This window comes from Staurois parvus, unplaced genomic scaffold (genome assembly GCF_062004578.1).
Source record: "Staurois parvus isolate SC_StPar_1 unplaced genomic scaffold, SC_StPar_1.0 ptg001041l, whole genome shotgun sequence".
Classification (NCBI taxonomy): Eukaryota; Metazoa; Chordata; class Amphibia; order Anura; family Ranidae; genus Staurois; species Staurois parvus.
In genome coordinates, this window is record NW_028318837.1 from 443,251 (window position 1) to 465,699 (window position 22,449).

The 22,449-nt window shown below is 45.0% G+C and overlaps 1 protein-coding gene across 1 annotated transcript in view; it reads left to right on the forward strand.

Moving 5' to 3' along the window:
• Positions 1-22,449, forward strand: part of GLP2R (glucagon like peptide 2 receptor) — a 122,390-nt gene that overhangs the window by 86,939 nt on the left and 13,002 nt on the right. The window contains exons 7-9 of the mRNA XM_089657912.1: positions 914-1,073; positions 9,453-9,513; positions 16,729-16,798. Coding sequence (XP_089514038.1) covers positions 914-1,073; positions 9,453-9,513; positions 16,729-16,798 — 291 coding nt within the window. The remainder of the gene's footprint in view (positions 1-913; positions 1,074-9,452; positions 9,514-16,728; positions 16,799-22,449) is intronic.

The following is a 22,449-nucleotide window of genomic DNA, read 5'->3' on the forward strand; positions in this document are numbered from 1 at the left end:
TGCGGGAAATCTCACCATTGTGGGAGGGGCAGAGACACAAACTACTGGGGGAAATCTCATTATTGTGGGAGGAGCAGAGACACAAACTATTGCAGGAAATCTCCCCATTGTGGGAGGGGCAGAGACACAAACTACTGCAGGAAATCTCCCCATTGTGGGAGGGGCAGAGACACAAACTACTGAAGGAAATCTCACCATTGTGGGAGGGGCAGAGACACCAACTACTGCAGGAAATCTCACCATTGTGGGAGGGGCAGAGACACAAACTACTGGGGGAAATCTCACCATTGTGGGAGGGACAGAGACACAAACTACTGGGGGAAATCTCACCATTGTGGGAGGGGCAGAGACACAAACTACTGGCAGACATCTCATCATTGTGGGAGGGGCAGAGACACAAACTACTGGCAGACATCTCATCATTGTGGGAGGGGCAGAGACACAAACTACTGGGGGAAATTCACCATTGTGGGAGGGGCAGAGACACAAACTACTGGGGGAAATCTCACCATTGTGGGAGGGGCAGAGACACAAACTACTGCAGAAAATCTCCCCATTGTGGGAGGGGCAGAGACACCAACTACTGCAGGAAATCTCCCCATTGTGGGAGGGGCAGAGACACAAGCTACTGCAGGAAATTCATAATTGTGGGAGGGGCAGAGACACAAACTACTGCAGGAAATCTCACCATCGTGGGAGGGGCAGAGACACAAACTACTGCAGGAAATCTCACAATCGTGGGAGGGGGAGGGGCAGGGACACAAACTACTGGGGTGTGTCTCTATTTCAATTCAGCTCAAAGAATAGACAGAAATAATAATAAAATATAACATGATGACTTTTAGTCAACTGGAATGTGGGATTTTCTTGTCAGCAACAGGAATGTTCTTTTAACTCCCATTATTGTTTTTAGGCAACATCCTCCTGTAGGGTGGTGTACATATCTCTGCATTACTTTGTTGGTGCCAATTATTTCTGGCTGCTGGTGGAAGGCATCTACCTCTACACCACCATCGTCACCGTGCTTCTGTCTGAGAGGAGAATGCTGCTCAGATATATCGCCATCGGCTGGTGTAAGTAGGCACTGCAGTGACATGTGTACATTGGATTTAGAGGAAAAGTATGACAATGAGGGTGTACAGGAAACTTGTATTTTGATTTTTTTCCCCATAAAAAGCAAAGCTTTAAAGTGGACCTGTCAGTAACTTTACAAGTCTGCATGAATAAACTCCTGACATGTCACATTATACAGTAACAGTATCAATGTTCAGAAATCTCCTCCACTTTTTATCATTAAAAACCACCCTCAAGCTGCACTTAGCGACTTGGCCTAGGCAGAGATGATGTCATCAGTCTGCTGCAGGCAGGAGTAAGCATTTCCTCAGTCTCCTCTAGCTATCGGCTTTCCACACTGTAAGTTTGTAGCAGGTCACAAGCTGAGAGGTTGCAGCAGGGGGCTGATCTGTGTCAGACATTTGTGAATACTGCCAAGAACTGCACAGGCATTGTCAGTTAGCCAGCATATTATTTCTGGAAGTAGATGGTGACCCTGGATGATGCCTGAACAAAGATGATGCCATCATTCTGGAGAGACAAGCAGATGAAGGCATTGTCAGGGGAAGTATTGTGATCTCTATGAGATGTAATAACTACATGTAAGTGTCATACAGACACATTACTTATCATAAGTGAGTAATACATACTTGAACTCTTACAATGACAGATTACAGTTGAAATTCTCCATCAGGCTTGCATTAACCTTGGATTGATTTAGGTTGGGCTATTGATTGCCAGATACAGATACGCTCTGTAGGACTGTAGCAGCACAGTGACTAAGTGGTTAGCACTTCTGCCTTGCAGCACTGGGGTCTTGGTTTAAATCCCAGCCAGTGCATTATCTGCATGGAGTTTTATGTTATCCCTGAGTTTGTGTGGGTTTCCCACACTCCAGTGACAAGATGGAAAGTTAATTGCCTCCTATCTAAACTGTTCCTAGTATGTGTATGTATGTAGAGAGGGACCTTAGATTGTAAGCTCCTGAGGGCAGGGGCTGATGTAAATGTAAAATGCTGTGTAAATCTTGGGTTCTATTTAACCACGCCTATTGTAATATTACAGCCAGACAGGAGCTCTATTATCCTGGGTGGGCGTCATATGACATCCTCTCACTGTCCACCAGATACAGCAGAATACAGATTGAAGGAACGGGCTGCTGCGCACGGCTCTGGTACCATGTGATCACTGTGACCAAGCGCAGCGATCACAGTTCTAGTAGTAAACAATGCTGTCATTGTCAACTCTGTGATTGGTCACAGCGATCACATGGTACCAGGGCCAATCATAGCGGCCCTATACATTGTGATAGCTGAGACTAATCACAGTAGTAAATTTGTAAGTCCATGAATGAAGACTTTAGGCAGGCTTACTGACTATCGCTGTAATAAAAATCCTGATCACTTCCCCAGAGCAGTACAGTGTCACTATGGTGACACTGTACTGCTCGGGTGACAGAATATATATATATATATATATATATATATATATATATATACCGCTAGTGCTGAGCAAACTTGGTGCTATATAAATCCTGTATAATAATAATAATTATATATATATATATATATGTTTTTATATATATATATTTGGCCTGCCTCGCCGCTGGCTATCCCCGCTTCAGTCGATCTTGAATACGGCTGCCAGACTCATCCACCATACCAACCGCTCCATCTCCGCCACCCCCCTCTGCCAATCCCTCCACTGGTTTCCGATTGTGCAACGGATCAAATTCAAAATCCTAACACTGACGTACAAAGCTGTCCACCATACTGCCCCGAACTAGATCACTGACCTAATATCCAAGTACCGCCCAACACGCACACTCCGCTCCTCACAAGACCTCCTTCTCTCTAGTTCCCTGGTCTCCTCCTCCCATGCCCGCCTCCAGGACTTCTCCAGGGTGTCACCCATCCTCTGGAACTCCCTGCCCCAACCCATCAGATTATCACCTACTCTCCTCTCCTTTAGGAGCACCCTGAAAACCCATCTCTTCAGGGAAGCCTACCCCACCCCCTGCTAACTTGCCGACCTCCTCCTCTCTTCCTACCACCCCATCCCCCACAGCTATCTCCTCCTGTGCCACCATCCCCTCCCTCTTAGATTGTAAGCTCGAAAGAGCAGGGCCCTCGATCCCCTCATGTTTTGCATTGTATTGATATTGTTCTGTCACATGTTCTGTCCCCCTTTGTAATGTACAGCGCTGAGCGAACTATTGGAGCTTTATAAATACTGTATAATAATAATAATAATAATAATATATATATATATAATTTTTTTTATGCAAAAAAAAAAAGTTTAAAAAATTGTAATTTCTTTTTCTACATACTGTTACCAGTTAGTGTCTCTGATCCCTGCCACACGAGTCATTTTGTGACACTGTACTGCTCTGGTGGGAAAAGATTAAAAAATTTTAAAAAGGAAAAAAAAAAACCTAAGAACATTATTTTATTTATTTATTTATTTTAATTTTCAGTATTTTTTCATTTTATATAGCAAAAAAATAATAAACCCAGTGGTGATTAAATAGCACCAAAAGGAAAAAGTTCTATCTGCATTTAAAAACTGATTTGGGTACAGTGTTGCATGACTGAGTAATTGTCATTCAAAGTGTGACAGCGCTGAAAGCTGAAAATTGGCCTGGGCGGGAAGGGGGTGAAAGTGTCCAGTACTGAAGTGGTTAAATATCTGAATGAATAAATAATGGATGACAGAGGAGGAGGAAGCTGGCAGAGCTTTAAAATGTTCTCCTATTTGTATGGAGGACATATTGACCTTCGCTGTATGTGCAAGCACAGGAGATGGGGGAGTCCCTGTAATTAAAGACATTACTCAACATGGAGACTTTATTATATCCCTGGCATTTCCCGTCTTCTCTCTCGGTCACCATAACATGAATATGAGGCCGGGTTCTGCTCATTAGTTGGGTCACTTGTGGCTTCCACTAAATTTTTTGAGAACGAAAAAAAATGTTTTTGTTGTTCTTTATTCAGCCAAATATCACCACATATATCACGCTACAATTGTAACTTTTCAGGCAATCGCAATTTATGAAAGAATATCACTACATTGTAACAATATTTCCTTCAAATAGATTAGGTATTAGCCGAGATCTTAAAGTGGTATTAAATCCAAGAACAAAATTTGAATATATCACACATTACCGATTCTTAGGTCTCTATCACATGGGTGTTCGGTGCATCCCCGTGCAGGCTGTCCCATTAATTCCAATTGGGATGCAGCGGCTGCATGGTCACAGCCACTGCTCTGAATGTGACATCTGTGTGGGCGCATGACCCAGCATGCATAGTGTCTGCATTTGGGACCATGCACCTACACCCCCATGGACAGGGTTGCTCTTAGAAACCACGGGGCCCCATACAGCCAACCAAACAGCCCCCCCCCCCCAAAAAAAAATGTGACATCTCAATGTGACATCTGTGTGGGTGCATGACCCAGCATGCATAGTGTCTGCATTTGGGGCCATGCACCTGTACCCCCATGGGCAAGGCTGCTGTTAGAAACCATGGGGACCCATACAGCCAACCTGAAACCCCCCCCCCCCCAAAAAAAAGGAGGGTGAAGGGGTGTATGTACAGGTTATGCATAGGAGGAGGAGAAGGGGTGTATGTACAGGTCATGCATAGGAGGAGGAGGAGGAGAAGGGGTGTATGTACAGATCATACACAGAGGGAGGAGGAGGAGGAGAAGGGATGTATGTACAGGTCATACACAGAGGGAGGAGGAGGAGAAGGGATGTATGTACAGGTCATGCATAGGAGGAGGAGGAGGGGTGTATGTACAGGTCATACACAGAGTGAGGAGGAGGAGGAGGGGTGTATGTACAGGTCATACACAGAGTGAGGAGGAGGAGGAGGGGTGTATGTACAGGTCATACACAGAGTGAGGAGGAGGAGGAGGGGTGTATGTACAGGTCATGCACAGAGGGAGGAGGAGGAGAAGGGATGTATGTACAGGTCATACACAGAGGGAGGAGGAGGAGGAGGAGGAGGGGTGCATGTACAGGTCATACACAGAGGGAGGAGGAGAAGGGATGTATGTACACTTCACAAGGAAGAGGAGGGCTTACCACTGTAAACACAATAATGTTTACTTTGCTCATCGCCAGGATCGGTCATCACAGCAATCACATGGTACAGAGCCGCTCAGATCGGCTCTGTGCGGAGTGTTTGTGAACTGAGCGTCCAAGGACAGCTCAATTCACTACCAATAACAGAAGCAGTGACAACCCAAAGATGATGTCTGCCGTGCTGTCTATACACAGTGCTGCAATAAATAAGTGTCCACCACCCTGATATTCACAAGGTGGTAGTACATTGGTTATATAAAAAGAAACAGATTTATGTACAATAATAAATTGTTAACAGCGTATAAATAAATGGCTAGATCTGAAAGAATGTATTGATAAACCTTCATTGCCGGGAAAGTGACAGATGTGATTTTGTTTTCATCTTTTTATTTAGTAATTATACAAACATCGTTAAAACATTTTCTCATACAGCATATACTTTTCTAATTTTCCTGTATTAATAAACACTTCCAATTAACCCACCCCTTCCCCCCTCCCCACCCCCCCAAACATCCCAATCTTCTCTATCTATATCCTTTCCCGTCTTTTTTATTCATCTAACTTCCTATAACATCTTAGGCTACCTCTTTTGCTCTAATTAATTAAGCATAAATTTCAGAATTTTTAAATTGCCTCCAAACATTCCACATTTTGTTGAATGATCCTATCTTATCCTCATCTACACATCTCAGTTCTTCCATACTAAAAATACCTTCCACCCTATCTATCCAATCCGCCATCTTGGGAAGCTCTGCTACTAACCAGAACTTCGGTATTAAACCTCTTGCTGTGCTAATTAGATATAATATTTTATTCATGCCTGTTCCTACATTAGGCTCAGAGGAATAGAATAAGCATTTCAGAGGGTCTCCCTGGATATTCAAATCTCTTGAATATAATAAGCTATTTCCTTCCAGTAATCCTGTATCCTCGGACAACTCCACCAAATATGACAGATGTGATTTGATGAAGATAATTGAAGCCCAACTTCGAGAGAACAAAAGATTTCCCATGCAGGGGGCTGTGACCTCATTGCATGTGCTAACTGCTCTTTTTTCCAGGGGAGAACATAAAGCTTATACTCACCCGATCCTCCGCTCCAGCGGCAAACAGTGCCTCCCCCTCTGCAATCCAGAGGTGGACTGTTCCTGACATGCTCCAGAGCAGTCTCTGGGCTTGTTGATGTCAGGAACAGTCCACTGCACAAGACCACTAGACCATGGGGAAAGGGAGGGGGGACAGAAGTTGCAGGGATGGGTCTTGTGCTAGGCAGATCGGCAGATTAGGGAACTATATTGTGCTTCTCCAACCCCCTAGACATCAATGAGCAGTTATTCCTTGCAGGGCAGGCACAGCTCTACTGCAAGGGAAAGTTTTTTTTTTTGCCCAGAGTTGGGCTTTAAGTAACTTGGAGTTGCACTCTAAAGGAACTTACTATTCAGTTCCCATGGAGCAGCAAGGAGAGGCGTATTTTAATTCCTCTGTGCGCTAATGTTTGTTCTTTTTTTTACTTGCTCCCAAAGACCTCCTAAAACGCATTGCAGGCTGTTTTTGCATTGCGCTCGTCATACAAAAAAGTCACCAACTAAAGTACAAAAGACCTTTGCAAAACCCACAATAAAAATGAATAATTTGATGTTGGAGATGCTAACGGTGGTAAACCTCAGCACACCTCTCCGCAATAATAAACGGGGAAGTGAAGGGGGAAGAGGAGGGGTGGAGAGAAGGGAGGGAGGTAAGGGGAGAAGGGGAGGGAGGTGAATGGAAAGGAGATGAGGGGGGTGGGGGAGAGAAGGGAGGGCGGTGAAGAGAAGGGAAATGAAGGGAAGGGAGGTGAGGGGAAGACTAAGAAAGGGAGGTGGGGCGTGGGAAGGGAGGTGAGGGGAGAATGGGAGGGAGGTGAGGAGAAGATGAAGAAAGGGAGGTGGGGCGTGGGAAGGGAGGTGAGGGGAATGAGGGAGGAGAAGGGAGGAAAAGAAAAGGAAAGAGAGGGAAGAGAAGGGAAGATAGGAAGAGAAGGGAAGGGAGGAGAAGGGAAAGGAGGGGAGGGGAAGGGGAGAGAAGGAAAGGGGGGTGAGGAATGAAGAGAAGTGAGTTGGGGGGGGAGAGAGGGGAAGGGTGGAGAAGGGAAGGGAGGTGAGGAGCAGAGAGGTAATAGGGGGAGAGGAGGAAGGGGAAGGAAGTGGAGTGAAGGGAAAGGAGGGAAGAAGGTAATGGAGGCGAAGGGAAGGGGGAGAAAGGAAGGGAGGTGAGGGGAATGAGGGAGGAGAAGGGAGGGGAAGTGAAGAGAAGGGGGGAGAAGAGAAGGAAGGTTAGAAGAAAGGAAAGAAAAAGGAAAGGTAGTTGAAGAGAGAAGAGAAGGGAAGAGAGAAAGTGAAGGGAAGGGAGAAGGGAAAGGAACGGAGGGGAAGGGGAGAGAAGGAAAGGGGTGTGAGGAATGAAGAGGATTAGGAGAAGTGAGCTGGGGGGGGGGGGGGGGAGAGAGGGGAAGGGTGGAGAAGGGAAGGGAGGTTGAGGGGCAGATTGGTAATGGGGGGAGGGGAGGAAGGGGAAGGAAGGGGAGTGAAGGGGAGGGGGGAGAAGGTAATGGAGGCAAAGGGAAGGGGGAGAAAGGAGGGGAGGTGAAGGGAATGAGGGAGGGGAAGTGAAGAGAAGGGAAGAGAGGGAAGGGGAGAAGGAAGGGAGGGGTGAGGGGAAAAGGGAAGGGAGGTGAAGGGAAGTGAGTTGAGGAGGGGGGAGAAGGAAAGGGGGAAGGGAGGTGAGGGGGAAGGGGGAGAATGGAAGGGAAGAGAGGTGAAGGGAATTGAATGAAATAAGGAGTGGGAAAAGAAGGGAGGTGAAGAGAAAGAGAAGGGATGAGGAATGAAGGAAACAGAGGGAGGGGAAGTGAAGAGAAGAGAAAGGAAGAGAGGAAAGGGAGAGGGAAGGGGGGTGGAGGAGCTGAGGGGAAACAAGGGGAAATTAATAAAATGAGGTCCAGGTAAAATTGGAGATGAAGTAAGATGAGGGGGAGGTGAGAGAAGAGAACAGAAAGGAGGTGAGCGGAAGATAATGGGGGAGAAGAAGGGGGGGGTGAAGAATATGGGGAGGAGAGAAAAAGGGAAAGTAAGGCTACGTTCACACTAGCCTTGTGTGCAGGCGGCAGAGAGGCAACGCTTCCCAAACGCCTCTGCCAATTCTGCACATTACAGCACATGGTGCTGTTCTAACGGGAGCGTTTGCATTGCGTCGCGGCAAAACGGACGCCTCTGGTCGAGTCAGGAGGCTTTGAAGCCTCCTATTCTCGTCTATGGTGCCGCTCCGCAAACGCCCGGCCGGCGACGCGGGGTGTTTGCGGAGCGGTAACACCACTCAAACTGCATTATAGGCGTTTGTGGGGCGTTAATAACGTTCGGCAAACGCCTAGCAACCTCCACTAAACCGCGCATGCGGCGTTTGCGGAGCGTTTGCCGAGCGTTAAAAACCGCTCCGCAAACGCCGGACCAACGCTTGCCAAACGCTATAGGGGCGTTTGGCAAGCGTTGGTAAAACAGCCAAGTGTGAACGAGCCCTAAGGGAGAAGAAGGGAGGGAAGGGGAGATAAACAGAAGAATGGTGAGTGGGATGTAGATGAAGGGAAGGGAGTGAAGATCATGCCCCTTCTACTGTCCAATCACACCAGACCACCCTCTGTGCCTTTTACACCCGCCTGTCCATAGGGATGAATAGACCTTCTGATGAGTCTGCCTAAAAAACTGACTGCGAACCTGATTGGACTGGCCATGTGAAAGGGGCCTAAGGAGGAGGAGGAGGAGAAGGAAGAGGAGGAGGAAAGACCTATTCTAGCTCCATGCATGGCTGTTATCTGCTACCATGGAGAAGCTAGGAGGTTAGGTTGTGGGAGAGTTAGAGCCTTTAGGAAGTCACAAACTAAGCTGTCATTACATCTCCAGAACATCACTGCAACACGAAGTCTGCCATGTCGGTCTTTGCTGGTCCCAATGGGCACGCTGACAAGGGGGCAGAGGGTGGGATACATTCAGTCCTTCTACAAAAACCAAAAAGACATTTAACAGTCAAAAAAAAAATTAGCTTCCCCCAGAAGATCCGATCACCTTGCCTGTCCTCCATGAAGAATGTCGTTACCATCTAAATGACAGGTTCTCTTTAATGATAAAATGTGGAGGATTCTTCTGACAACAGGGGATTGCAGTCCGGGACAGTAAAGTCATCATTACTCATGAATGGGAGTATTATCTGTCATTTAGAGGGAGGGGAGTAATCGGTGTCACCACCATGTCACCTTTGACCTCTGTGTTTTTTTTGGCAGTGTGCCCCCTCCTGTTCATCATACCGTGGGTGATTGTAAGATCCTATGTGGAAAACGAAGGGTATGTAATAAATGTGATATTTCATGTATTGTATTCTCTGTGTATGGCAATGAAAAACAATGGGGCTTTAACCCTTCCGTGCAAAAAAAAAAGAAAAAAAAAGTAAAAAAAAAATGAGTCCATATTTAACCTCTTATTAGCCTTTAGTTAAACATTTGCTTCTTATGATCACCTCTAATTAACTCCCTCTTTTCTCCTTAACTATTATGTTTCCATTTTGTAATTTTTCAAAACATGCAAAAAAAAATTACCTCCTTCTTCCTCTTCTCTCCTTAACTATTGGTTTCCTATATTTATTTTATACCCCCCAATCATGCAATAAATACATAAATATGTAAATAAATAAAAAACTTTATTGAACTCCTTTTTCCTCTTCTCTCCTTAACTATTGGTTTCCTATATTTATTTTATACCCCCCAATCATGCAATAAATACATAAATATGTAAATAAATAAAAAACTTTATTGAACTCATTTTTCCTCTTCTCTCCTTAACTATTGGTTTCCTATATTTATTTTTTCCCCAACCATGCAATAAATAAATACATAATTAAAAACGTATATAAATAAAAAACTTTATTGAACTCATTTTTCCTCTTCTCTCCTTAACTATTGGTTTCCTATATTTATTTTTTTCCCCAACCATGCAATAAATAAATAATTATATAAATAAATAAAAACTTTATTTAAATCCTTCTTCCTCTTCTATCCTTAACTATTGGTTTCCTATATTTATTTTTTTTCCCCAACCATGCAATAAATAAATCAATAAAGTTTTTATTTATTTAATTATGTATTTATTGCATGGTTGGGGAAAAAAATAAATATAGGAAACCAATAGTTAAGGATAGAAGAGGAAGAAGGATTTAAATAAAGTTTTTATTTATTTATATAATTATTTATTTATTGCATGGTTGGGGAAAAAAATAAATATAGGAAACCAATAGTTAAGGAGAGAAGAGGAAGAAGGAGTTCAATAAAATTTTTATTTATTTATGTATTTAATTATTTAACTCCTTCTTCCTCTTCTCTCCTTAACTATTGGTTTCCTATATTTATTTTTTTCCCAACCAATAAATAAATAAATAATTTAAAACATAAATAAAAACTTTATTTAACTCCTTCTTCTTCTCTCCTAAACTATTATTTTCCTATTTTAAAAAAAGTTTTCCAACCATGCAAAAATGAAAAAATAATTTTAAAAAACTTTAACTCCTTCTTCCTCTTCTCTCCGTAACTATTGGTTTCCTATATTTATTTTTTTACCAACCATGCAATAAATAAATAATTAAATACATAAATAAATCAAAACTTTATTTAACTCTTTCCTTTTCTCTCCTTAACTATTATTTTCCTTTTTTTATTATTTTTCCAACCATGCAGAAATAAAAACATAATTTTAGAAAACTATATTTAACTCCTTCTTGCTCTTCTCTCCTTAACTATTGGTTTCCTATATTTATTTTTTCCCCCAACCATACAATAAATAAATAATTAAATACATAAATAAATAAATAAAAACTTTATTGAACTCCTTCTTCTTCTTCTTCTTCTTTCCTTAACTATTATTTTCCTATTTTAATTTTTTTTTCCAACCATGCAAAAATAAACACCTTTTATAAAAACTTTATTTAACTCCTTCTTCCTCTTCTCTCCTTAACTATTATTTTCCTATTTTTAAAGAAAAAAACCCTGTAGCAGAAATGGAAACATTGCTCTGGTCCATAGGGGGTGTAAAGGTGTGATGGATGAACAGGTTAAAGTGTTTCTAAACCCACAACAGTACAATCAGTCTGTAGATGCAGTAAAGCATGCTTGTTATATGCACTGTGGAACCTAAGGGGTTAATCCTCTGCATTGTGTAAAAAGGATGTTTGATCCTGTCTTCTCTGATCCTCCCCTTCTTCCAGTGTCCCCCTCTTATATCCTGATAAGACAGAGTGAACGGTAGGCATTTTGCACATGCTCAGTTTGATGTGAATTGCTAGAGAGGATTTTTTTTTTCTTGGGAGAGTGCATGTGTTCAGCACAGGGCCAATCAGCACTGGTCAGACAGAGGTTAGGGGTTCTGCATCCTCATAGAGCAGAATTAAAACTCCTCCTACAAGCTTTAACCAGTGCTCTGCTGGACACTGATAGAAGTCACAAGACTGCTATATACTGCTGATGAGAAAAGGTATTTACCAGTTTATATTTACTAAAATAATTGCATTTCCATGTTGTGTGTACTGTGGGAGACCAGATATAGTGAATATAGGGTCCGGGGAGACCAGATATAGTGAATGCAGGGTCCGGGGAGACCGGATATAGTGAATGCAGGGTCCGGGGAGACCGGATATAGTGAATGCAGGGTCCTGGGGGACCGGATATAGTGAATGCAGAGTCCGGGGAGACCAGATATAGTGAATGCAGGGTCCAGGGAGACCAGATATAGTGAATGCAGGGTCTGGGGAGACCGGATATAGTGAATGCGGGGTCCGGGGAGACCGGATATAGTGAATGCAGGGTCCAGGGAGACCAGATATAGTAAATGCAGGGTCTGGGGAGACCGGATATAGTGAATGCAGGGTCCGGGGAGACCCGATATAGTGAATGCAGGGCCAGGGAGACCCGATAAAGTGAATGCAGGGCCAGGGAGACCAGATATAGTGAATGCAGGGTCCTGGGGGACCGGATATAGTGAATGCAGAGTCCGGGGAGACCAGATATAGTGAATGCAGGGTCCAGGGAGACCATATATAGTGAATGCAGGGTCTGGGGAGACCGGATATAGTGAATGCGGGGTCCGGGGAGACCGGATATAGTGAATGCAGGGTCCAGGGAGACCAGATATAGTAAATGCGGGGTCTGGGGAGACCGGATATAGTGAATGCAGGGTCCGGGGGAGACCCGATATAGTGAATATAGGGTCCGGGGAGACCAGATATAGTGAATGCAGGGTCCGGGGAGACCAGATATAGTGAATGCAGGGTCCAGGGAGACCGGATATAGTAAATGCAGGGTCCGGGGAGACCAGATATAGTGAATATAGGGTCCGGGGAGACCAGATATAATGAATGCAGGGTCCGGGGAGACCGGATATAGTGAATGCAGGGTCCTGGGGGACCGGATATAGTGAATGCAGAGTCCGGGGAGACCAGATATAGTGAATGCAGGGTCCAGGGAGACCAGATATAGTGAATGCAGGGTCTGGGGAGACCGGATATAGTGAATGCGGGGTCCGGGGAGACCGGATATAGTGAATGCAGGGTCCAGGGAGACCAGATATAGTAAAAGCAGGGTCTGGGGAGACCGGATATAGTGAATGCAGGGTCCGGGGAGACCCGATATAGTGAATGCAGGGCCAGGGAGACCCGATAAAGTGAATGCAGGGCCAGGGAGACCAGATATAGTGAATGCAGGGTCCTGGGGGACCGGATATAGTGAATGCAGAGTCCGGGGAGACCAGATATAGTGAATGCAGGGTCCAGGGAGACCATATATAGTGAATGCAGGGTCTGGGGAGACCGGATATAGTGAATGCGGGGTCCGGGGAGACCGGATATAGTGAATGCAGGGTCCAGGGAGACCAGATATAGTAAATGCAGGGTCTGGGGAGACCGGATATAGTGAATGCAGGGTCCGGGGGAGACCCGATATAGTGAATGCAGGGCCAGGGAGACCAGATATAGTGAATGCAGGGTCCGGGGAGACCAGATATAGTGAATGCAGGGTCCGGGGAGACCAGATATAGTGAATGTAGGGTCTGGGGAGACCAGATATAGTAAATGCAGGGTCTGGGGAGACCAGATTTAGTGAATGCAGGGTCCGGGGAGACCAGATATAGTGAATGCAGGGTCCGGGGAGACCAGATATAGTGAATGCAGGGTCCGCGGAGACCAGATCCAGTGAATGCAGGGTCCGGGGAGACCAGATATAGTAAATGCAGGGTCCGGGGAGACCAGATATAGTGAATGCAGGGTCCGGGGAGACCAGATATAGTGAATGCAGGGTCCGGGGAGACCAGATATAGTGAATGCAGGGTCCTGGGAGACCAGATATAGTGAATGCAGGGTCCGGGGAGACCAGATATAGTGAATGCAGGGTCCGGGGAGAGCAGATATAATGAATGCAGGGTCCGGGGAGACCAGATATAGTGAATGCAGGGTCCTGGGAGACCAGATATAGTGAATGCAGGGTCCGGGGAGACCGGATATAGTGAATGCAGGGTCCGGGGAGACCGGATATAGTGAATGCAGGATTCGGGGAGACCGGATATAGTGAATGCAGGATTCGGGGAGACCGGATATAGTGAATGCAGGGTCCTGGGAGACCAGATATATTGAATGCAGGGTTCGGGGAGAACAGATATATATTGAATGCAGGGTCCGGGGAGACCAGATATAGTGAATGCAGGGTCCTGGGAGACCAGATATATTGAATGCAGGGTTCGGGGAGACCAGATATATTGAATGCAGGGTCCGGGGAGACCAGATATAGTGAATGCAGGGTCTGGGGAGACCAGATATAGTGAATGCAGGGTCCGGGGAGACCAGATATATTGAATGCAGGGTTCGGGGAGACCAGATATATTGAATGCAGGGTCCTGGGAGACCAGATATATTGAATGCTGGGTCCTAGGAGACCAGATATAGTGAATGTGGGGTCCTGGGAGACCAGATATAGTGAATGCAGGGTCCAGGAGACCAGATATAGTGAATGCAGGGTCCAGGGAGACCAGATCCAGTGAATGCAGGGTCCGGGGAGACCAGATATAGTAAATGCAGGGTCTGGGGAGACCAGATTTAGTGAATGCAGGGTCCGGGGAGACCAGATATAGTGAATGCAGGGTCCGGGGAGACCAGATATAGTGAATGCAGGGTCCTGGGAGACCAGATATAGTAAATGCAGGGTCTGGGGAGACCAGATATAGTGAATGCAGGGTCCGGGGAGAGCAGATATAGTGAATGCAGGGTCCGGGGAGACCAGATATAGTGAATGCAGGGTCCGGGGAGACCGGATATAGTGAATGCAGGGTCCGGGGAGAGCAGATATAGTGAATGCAGGGTCCGGGGAGACCGGATATAGTGAATGCAGGGTCCTGGGAGACCAGATATATTGAATGCAGGGTTCAGGGAGACCAGATATATTGAATGCAGGGTCCGGGGAGACCAGATATAGTGAATGCAGGGTCTGGGGAGACCAGATATAGTGAATGCAGGGTCCGGGGAGACCAGATATATTGAATGCAGGGTTCGGGGAGACCAGATATATTGAATGCGGGGTCCTAGGAGACCAGATATAGTGAATGCGGGGTCCTGGGAGACCAGATATAGTGAATGCAGGGTCCGGGAGACCAGATATAGTGAATGCAGGGTCCTGGGAGACCAGATATAGTGAATGCAGGGTCCGGGAGACCAGATATAGTGAATGCAGGGTCCTGGGAGACCAGATATAGTGAGTGCAGGGTGCAGGGAGATCAGATATAGTGAATGCCGGGTCCGGCGAGACCGGATATAGTGAATGCAGGGTCCGGGAGACCAGATATAGTGAATGCAGAGTCCGGGAGACCAGATATAGTGAATGCAGGGTCCTGGGAGACCAGATATAGTGAATGCAGGGTGCAGGGAGATCAGATATAGTGAATGCAGGGTCCTGGGAGACCAGATATAGTGAATGCAGGGTGCAGGGAGATCAGATATAGTGAATGCCGGGTCCAGGGTTTAGTAACACTTTAAAGCCCATTTGCATTCTTAAACAAACAGCAAAAAATAACTTTAATATATTTCACCAAATATCACATTTTTGCAGAAATCTTCTGATTTTTGCAGAATTTTTTGTTGAATTGAACTGGTGATTTTGCTGCTCTCCTGTTATTAATGCCCAGTGTCTGTGGTCAGAGTTCCCCTTTACATTGAGAATCACAGCAGTAGATCTCATGTGTCGTTCTCGGAGAGGAAATGACAGATCCAGAGCAGGCAGCAGTTTGCAGCGTTGGGGTTCAGGACAAAAAAAGAAACGCATTTATGAATGTATTAAGGTTGGCCATATTCCTCCCATCCTCCCCGCCATCCATCATCATCCAATCACAGCATCGGCAGGATGATTCATGGTCCAATCTCTCCGCACCATATACACACTGAATGTATCGATCGCCGAGCGGCAGCCAATAAATCACCCGGATAATTCTGGGCTGCAGAGACGGAAATAGCCAGGAGATTTTCAGGCGATTACAGCCGTAAACTTCAGAAATGTCCAAAAGAAACAAGAACAAGATAGTGTGGAAAACTGTTCACACACATTATGGTATTCATATTCTATTCAAACCAACAGGATTGTGTGTGATCCCTACACTTCCTTCCCTTCACTTTGGTGGGAGGGGCAGAGACACAAACTATCGAGGGAAATATCCCCATTGTGGAAGGGGCAGAGACACAAACTATCGGGGGAAATCTCCCCATTGTGGGAGGGGCAGAGACACAAACTATCGTGGGAACTCTCCCCATTGTGGAAGGGGCAGAGACACAAACTATCGGGGGAACTCTCCCTATTGTGGGAGGGGCAGAGACGCAAACTATCGGGGGAAATCTCCCCATTGTGGGAGGGGCAGAGCCACAAACTATCGGGGGAACTCTCCCCATTGTGGGAGGGGCAGAGACACAAACTATTGCAGGAACTCTCCCCATTCTGAGAGGGGCAGAATCACAAACTATCGGGGCAAATCTCCCCACCATGGGAGGGGCAGAGACACAAACTATTGCAGAAACTCTCCTTACTGTGGGAGGGGCAGAGGCACAAACTATCGGAGGAACTCTCCCCATTGTGGGAGGGGCAGAGACACAAACTACTGAGGGAAATCTCTCCATTGTGGGAGGGGCAGAGACACAAACTACTGAGGGAAATCTCTCCATTGTGGGAGGGGCAGAGACACAAATTACAGGGGGAAATCTCCCCATTGTGGGAGGGGCAGAGACACGAACTACTGGGGGAAATCTCCCCATGGTGGGAGGGGCAGAGACACAAAATACTGGAGGAAATATAATTGAGGGTGGAGCAGAGACACAAACTATTGCAGGAACTCTCCCCATCATGGGAGGGACAAAGACATAAATGTGATGAAATCTCTCTGCACTACCTGAATGACCCCTGAAACATGTCATTGTATGTAATGTCAGTTACGGTTTTCATGGTAATAATAAAGGTAACCCCGGACAATGTTTGTTGTGTGCCGTTTCAGGTGCTGGGAGACAAATACTAATACCGGGATCTGGTACATTATAAAGGGACCGATGCTTCTTTGTGTGTTTGTAAGTATTCACATGACTTCATCTTCACAAGACACACACAGAGACACAAGGGGCATGTACAGTACATATACAGGGTGCACACAAAACATGTACAGTACATACACAGGTCACACAGAACACGTACAGGACATGCACAGGGCACACAGAACATGCACAGGGCACACAGAACACGTACAGGACATGCACAGGGCACACATAACATGCACAGGGCACACAGAACACATACAGGACATGCACATGGAACAGAGAACACGTATAGGACATATACAGGGAACACAGAACATGTACAGAACATGTACAGGGAACACAGAACATGTACAGGACACACAGAACACGTACAGGACATGCACAGGGCACACAGAACACATACAGGACATGCACAAGGAACACCGAACATGTACAGGACATGCACAGGGCACACAGAACACATACAGGACATGCACAGAGCACACAGATCACATACAGGACATGCACAGGGAACAGAGAACACGTACAGGACATGTGCAGGGAACACAGAGCACTTACAGAACATGTACAGGGAACATAGAGCACGTACAGGACATGTACAGGGAACAGAGAACACGTACAGGACATGTACAGGGAACACAGAGCACATACAGACATGTACAGGGAACATAGAGCACGTACAGGACATGTACAGGGAACAGAGAACACGTACAGGACATGTACAGGGAACACAGAGCACATACAGACATGTACAGGGAACATAGAGCACGTACAGGACATGTACAGGGAACAGAGAACATGTACAGGACATGTACAGGGAACACAGAGCACATACAGACATGTACAGGGAACATAGAGCACGTACAGGACATGTACAGGTCACACAGGACACATACAGGACATGCGCAGGGCACACACAGGACATGTACAGGGCACACAGGACACATACAGGACATGCGCAGGGCACACACAGGACATGTACAGGACACACGTAGGACACACACAGGACATGTACAGTGCACACACGTTTGTACAGAACACAGGGGTTGATTTGCTAAAACTGGAGAGTGCAAAATCTGGGGCAGCTGTGCATGGCAGCCAATCAGTTTCCAGGTTTTATTGTCAAAGCTTAATTGAAGAATCTGAAGTTAGAAGCTGATTGGCTGCCATGCACAGCTGCTCCAGATTCTGAGTGCTCCAGTTTTAGTAAATCCCCCCACAGTTCATGTACAGGGCACACACAAGACATGTACAGGGCACACACAGGCTATGGGGCCCCTTCCTGGGTTCTGTTACGCTGTCAGCTGCTTTGTCTGTTCATACATTTGCTGCGGGCGATGTCTCCTCATTTCTTTTCATATTTCTACAAAGATAAAAGTAACAACAAATGTCTTCTGTGTAAAGACTTTATTATTTGGTAGAACTTACATTTTTGTAAAAAGGAATTTTCCAAATCTGACTCCACCATAAACCTGGCTTCATCCCAGTGGCGTCCCGAGGCAGGTGTGGGGGGTGTGGCCCGCAACGGGTGACACCGGACCTGCTCCATGAAAAGGTAAGTTGTAAAGCAAGTTGATGATCGACGGCTTGCTTTACAACTTACCTTTTCGTGGAGCGGGTCCGGTGTCACCCCGTATAGGTTGCATGTCGATGATCCCCGCAGGATGGATCGGATATGCAGGTTGGGGAGCATAATCAGATCCATTATGCTCAATCCGCAGATCCGATCCATTCTGCGGGGGTCGTCGGCGGGGGTGTCGCCAAGTGTTATTGCACCGGGTGACACCAACCCTAGGGACACCTCTGCTTCCTCCTTTACTCTGTATGGAGGGAAGGTGACAGAGTGTTCATGATACCGGCACCCAATGGTTCAATCAGCCTTTCAGGAATCTCTCAGCTTTTCCCCATTTGTACATTTTTTCTTTGTTGTGACAACTTTAATGCCTGATTTTTCGGGCCAAAAAAAAAAATTGGCCGATTTTCGCACCGTTAGTGGGTTAATTGGTCGGATGTTTTTCAGGGTTTTTGCACATTTTTTTTTATCGGGCATGTTGGAAAATTCACGGCCGATTTTGACGATCAGCCGATTTTCCCAGCAATGATGGGCAAATCGGCCGATCCTTTTACCAATTAAAAATCTGCGTATGAGCCGAGACCTGCAAGAAGAAGAAAAAAAAAGAAGAATAAAAAGAAGAAGAATAAAAAGAAGAAGAATTCTAGTCCGCTATTATATTTTATATGAAAAAGTCTTGCGGTTGCAACAAATGTACAGTATCCATTTGTATCCAAATACAAACTTTGTAATCCAAATAATGTATTACAATGTTTTTATTTGGATACAAATGGATACATTTGTTGCAACCGCAATACTTTTTCATATAACATATAATAGCGGACTGGAATTTTTCTTCTTCTTCTTAAGTATTGCTGTCGCATTGTATGGTGCGCTCCCCCATCTCTGCAAGGGACAGAAGTTATGGGGTTAATGCTGGCCGTAGACGGGTCGAAAATCGGCTGATTTTTTTAATGTTGGTGGAAATGTTGGCCGATCGGACGACCGATTTTTCGTTTTTTTTTTTTAAAAAAAATCGGCCGATGTTGGACCCATCTATGGCCTGCGTAAGGGCTCGTTCACACTTGACTTTATTTCTAACTCTTGCCAAACGCCCCTATAGCAATTGACAGGCATTAGACTGGCATTTGGGAAGCATTTTTAACGCTCCTCAAATGCTCCTTAAACACTCTCAAAACACCCTATGCACGGTTTTGCGGCGGTTAGTAGGCGTTTGCCAAGCTTTAAAACCGCACCAAAAACTCCTATAATGAAGTTAAATGGTATTAACAATCCACAACCACCTCGCAACTGCACCGCAACCGCACCGCAAACGCCTGCCAGGCATTTGCTGAGCAGCACCATAGCCTTGAATGGGAGGCTTTAACTCCTCCTGACTCGGCACGAGGCTTCAGTTTTGCCGCGACGCCAACGCTTCTGTGTGAACAGCACTGTGTGCTGCCATGTGCAGAATTTTCATAGGCATTTGAGAAGTATTAAAAACGCTTCCCAAATGCCTGTCTGACGTCTGCTGACAAAGCTAGTGTGAACATAGCCTAATGCAGGCCATAGATGGGTCAAAAACCGGCCTTTAACCATTAGCCGCCCGGCCAATGGCCGTTTGGCGGCTTGAAAAGCGCTGCAGCTTTCCGGGTGCACGCCATTTGGCGTGCTCCCGCACATGCGCGGTTTGCGCGGTTGCAGAGCGACGCAGCAGTGCAATCTGTCACCGCCCGTGCACCTCGGACACGGCCGATGACAGATCCGAGTAACGGCTCCCGTTGCCGGTACCATGTGACCTGCTGTGACCAATCACAGCAGGTCACATGACAGTTGTATACAATGGATGGCTTCATTCATGATGCCATCCATTGTATACTAGTGCCTAGCTGTGAATGGTCACAGCTAATCACATGCACATGTCATGTGATTAGCTGTGACCAAATCACAGCTAAGCACAAAAAAAAAAAAAAAAAAAAAGCTGAATGAATCGATTTCATTCAGGTAAATGCTTGCTTATAGCAAAGTAATTCTTTGCTATAAGCAAATTGTGTAAAAAAAAAAAAAAAAAAAATACTGATCACTTCCCCAAAGTAGTACAGTGTTACTATGGTAACATTGTACTATTTTGGTCATAGTAAAATATGAAAAAAAATCTTAAAAAAATAAAAAAAAATGTAATAAAAAATTAAATATAATAAAAAAATAAAAAAAATAAAAAAAAAATATTTTTTTTTTCATACTGTCACCAGTCAGTGTCACTGTTCACCACCATGTCAGTTATATGATGACGCTGTACTGCACTGGTGACAGTATGTAAAAAAAAAAATAGTGAAAATAATTTTTTTAATTTTTTCATTTTCCGAAAAATTATGACAAAAAAATACAACTTCAAAAAACTCACCATGCCTCTTATGCAGTACGTCGGACTGTCTACTCTGCAAAAAGGAGGCATTTGGGGGATATCTGTACTATTCTGACATTCTTGGACCTCAAGATATTAGATTGGCTGTCAGTACTTCAGGATTGATCAATATTCAGATCTATACCATAGTTTGTGAACTCTATAACTTTCCTACAAACTAAAAAATACATCCTAATTTGGGTTATTTTCACCAAAGACATGTAGCAGAATACATCTCGGCCTAAATTTATGAAGAACAATTATTTATTTGTAAACTTTTATAACAGAAACAAAGAAAATGTGTTTTTTTTTCAAAATTTTTGGTCTTTTTTTGTTAATTTAGCAAAAAATAAAAACCCCAGCGGTGAATAAATACCACCAAAAGAAAGCTCTAGTTGTGTGAAGAAAATGATCAAATTTTAGTTTGGGTACAATGTTGTATGACCGCGCAATTGTCATTCAAAGTGTGAGAGCGCTGAAACCTGAAAACTGGCCTTGGCAGGAAGGTGTAAAATTGCCCGGTATTGAAACGGTTAAAAAAAAAAAAGAAAAATCAGTCGTTCAATAGGCCGACGTTAGCACCAATGGTAAAAAAAATCGGCCGATTTTCGTCCCGTCTACAGCCAGCATTTAATTACTTCTGTCCCTTGCAGAGAGCTCCGCTATTATATTTGACATGAAAAAGTATTGCGGTTGCAACAATGTATCTATTTTATCCATTTTGGATACAGATGTTTTTATTCGGATACAAATAGATACATTGTTGCAACCGCAATACTTTTTCATGTCAAATATAATAGTGGACTGGAATTCTTTTTCTTCTTCTTTTTCTTCTTCTTTTTCTTCTTCTTTTTCTTCTCCTTGCAGGTCACAGCTCATGCGCAGAATTTTTATTGGTAAAAAGATCGGTTGATTTGCCCATCATTGGTGGTAAAATCGGCCGATCGGCAAAATCGGCCAATTTTTTTCCAACTTCACCGATAAAAAAAAAGTTAAAAAAGCCTGAAAAATGGCCGACCAATTAACCCACTAACGGTGCGAAAATCGGACGATTTTTGACCCGTCTATGGCCGGCATAACTGTCCAACTACTACAGAGGACAGGAATGGAAGCAGTGATTGATGATCGCTCATTAGTGACATCTGAACAGACTGTTTATAGGTAGAACCTATTTAATTGTCACCTTTTTTATATCTGTAAAATGGTATTTATCTTCTGGAGCCGTTCTAGACATTCAGTAAGGTCAAGGCAGGGGCGGACTGACAACTCATGGGGCCCCCGGGCAATAGGGGATCATGGGGCCCCTGTGTCCTTGCCCAAACTCAAAAAAGCCTATGAAAAAGGTACCAGGGGCATCTCATGGGGCCCCCTACTGACCCCGGGCCCTCGGGCAGTGCCCGAGTTTCCAAATGGTCAGTCCGCCCCTGGGTCAAGGAGTACATGGGAATCCCATGTCCTGGCAGGATCACTGTTCCTGGACTTTACCATCATATAACCAGAGCATGCAAAGAAACACAAGCAATAAAGGTGTTTTGTATTGTCTCATCTGATATCTATGTGCCTCATTATCCTGGCTCCACCCCCTCACAACATGCCACACCCACATAGACAAGGAGCCAAACTGTGCATTTCTAAAGCCGCACGTACTTAACTGCATGAAAATAATATGGAATGCTAAGCTTTATGCCACTCACTGCAAAACATATTTAACCACTTCCAGTCCGGACA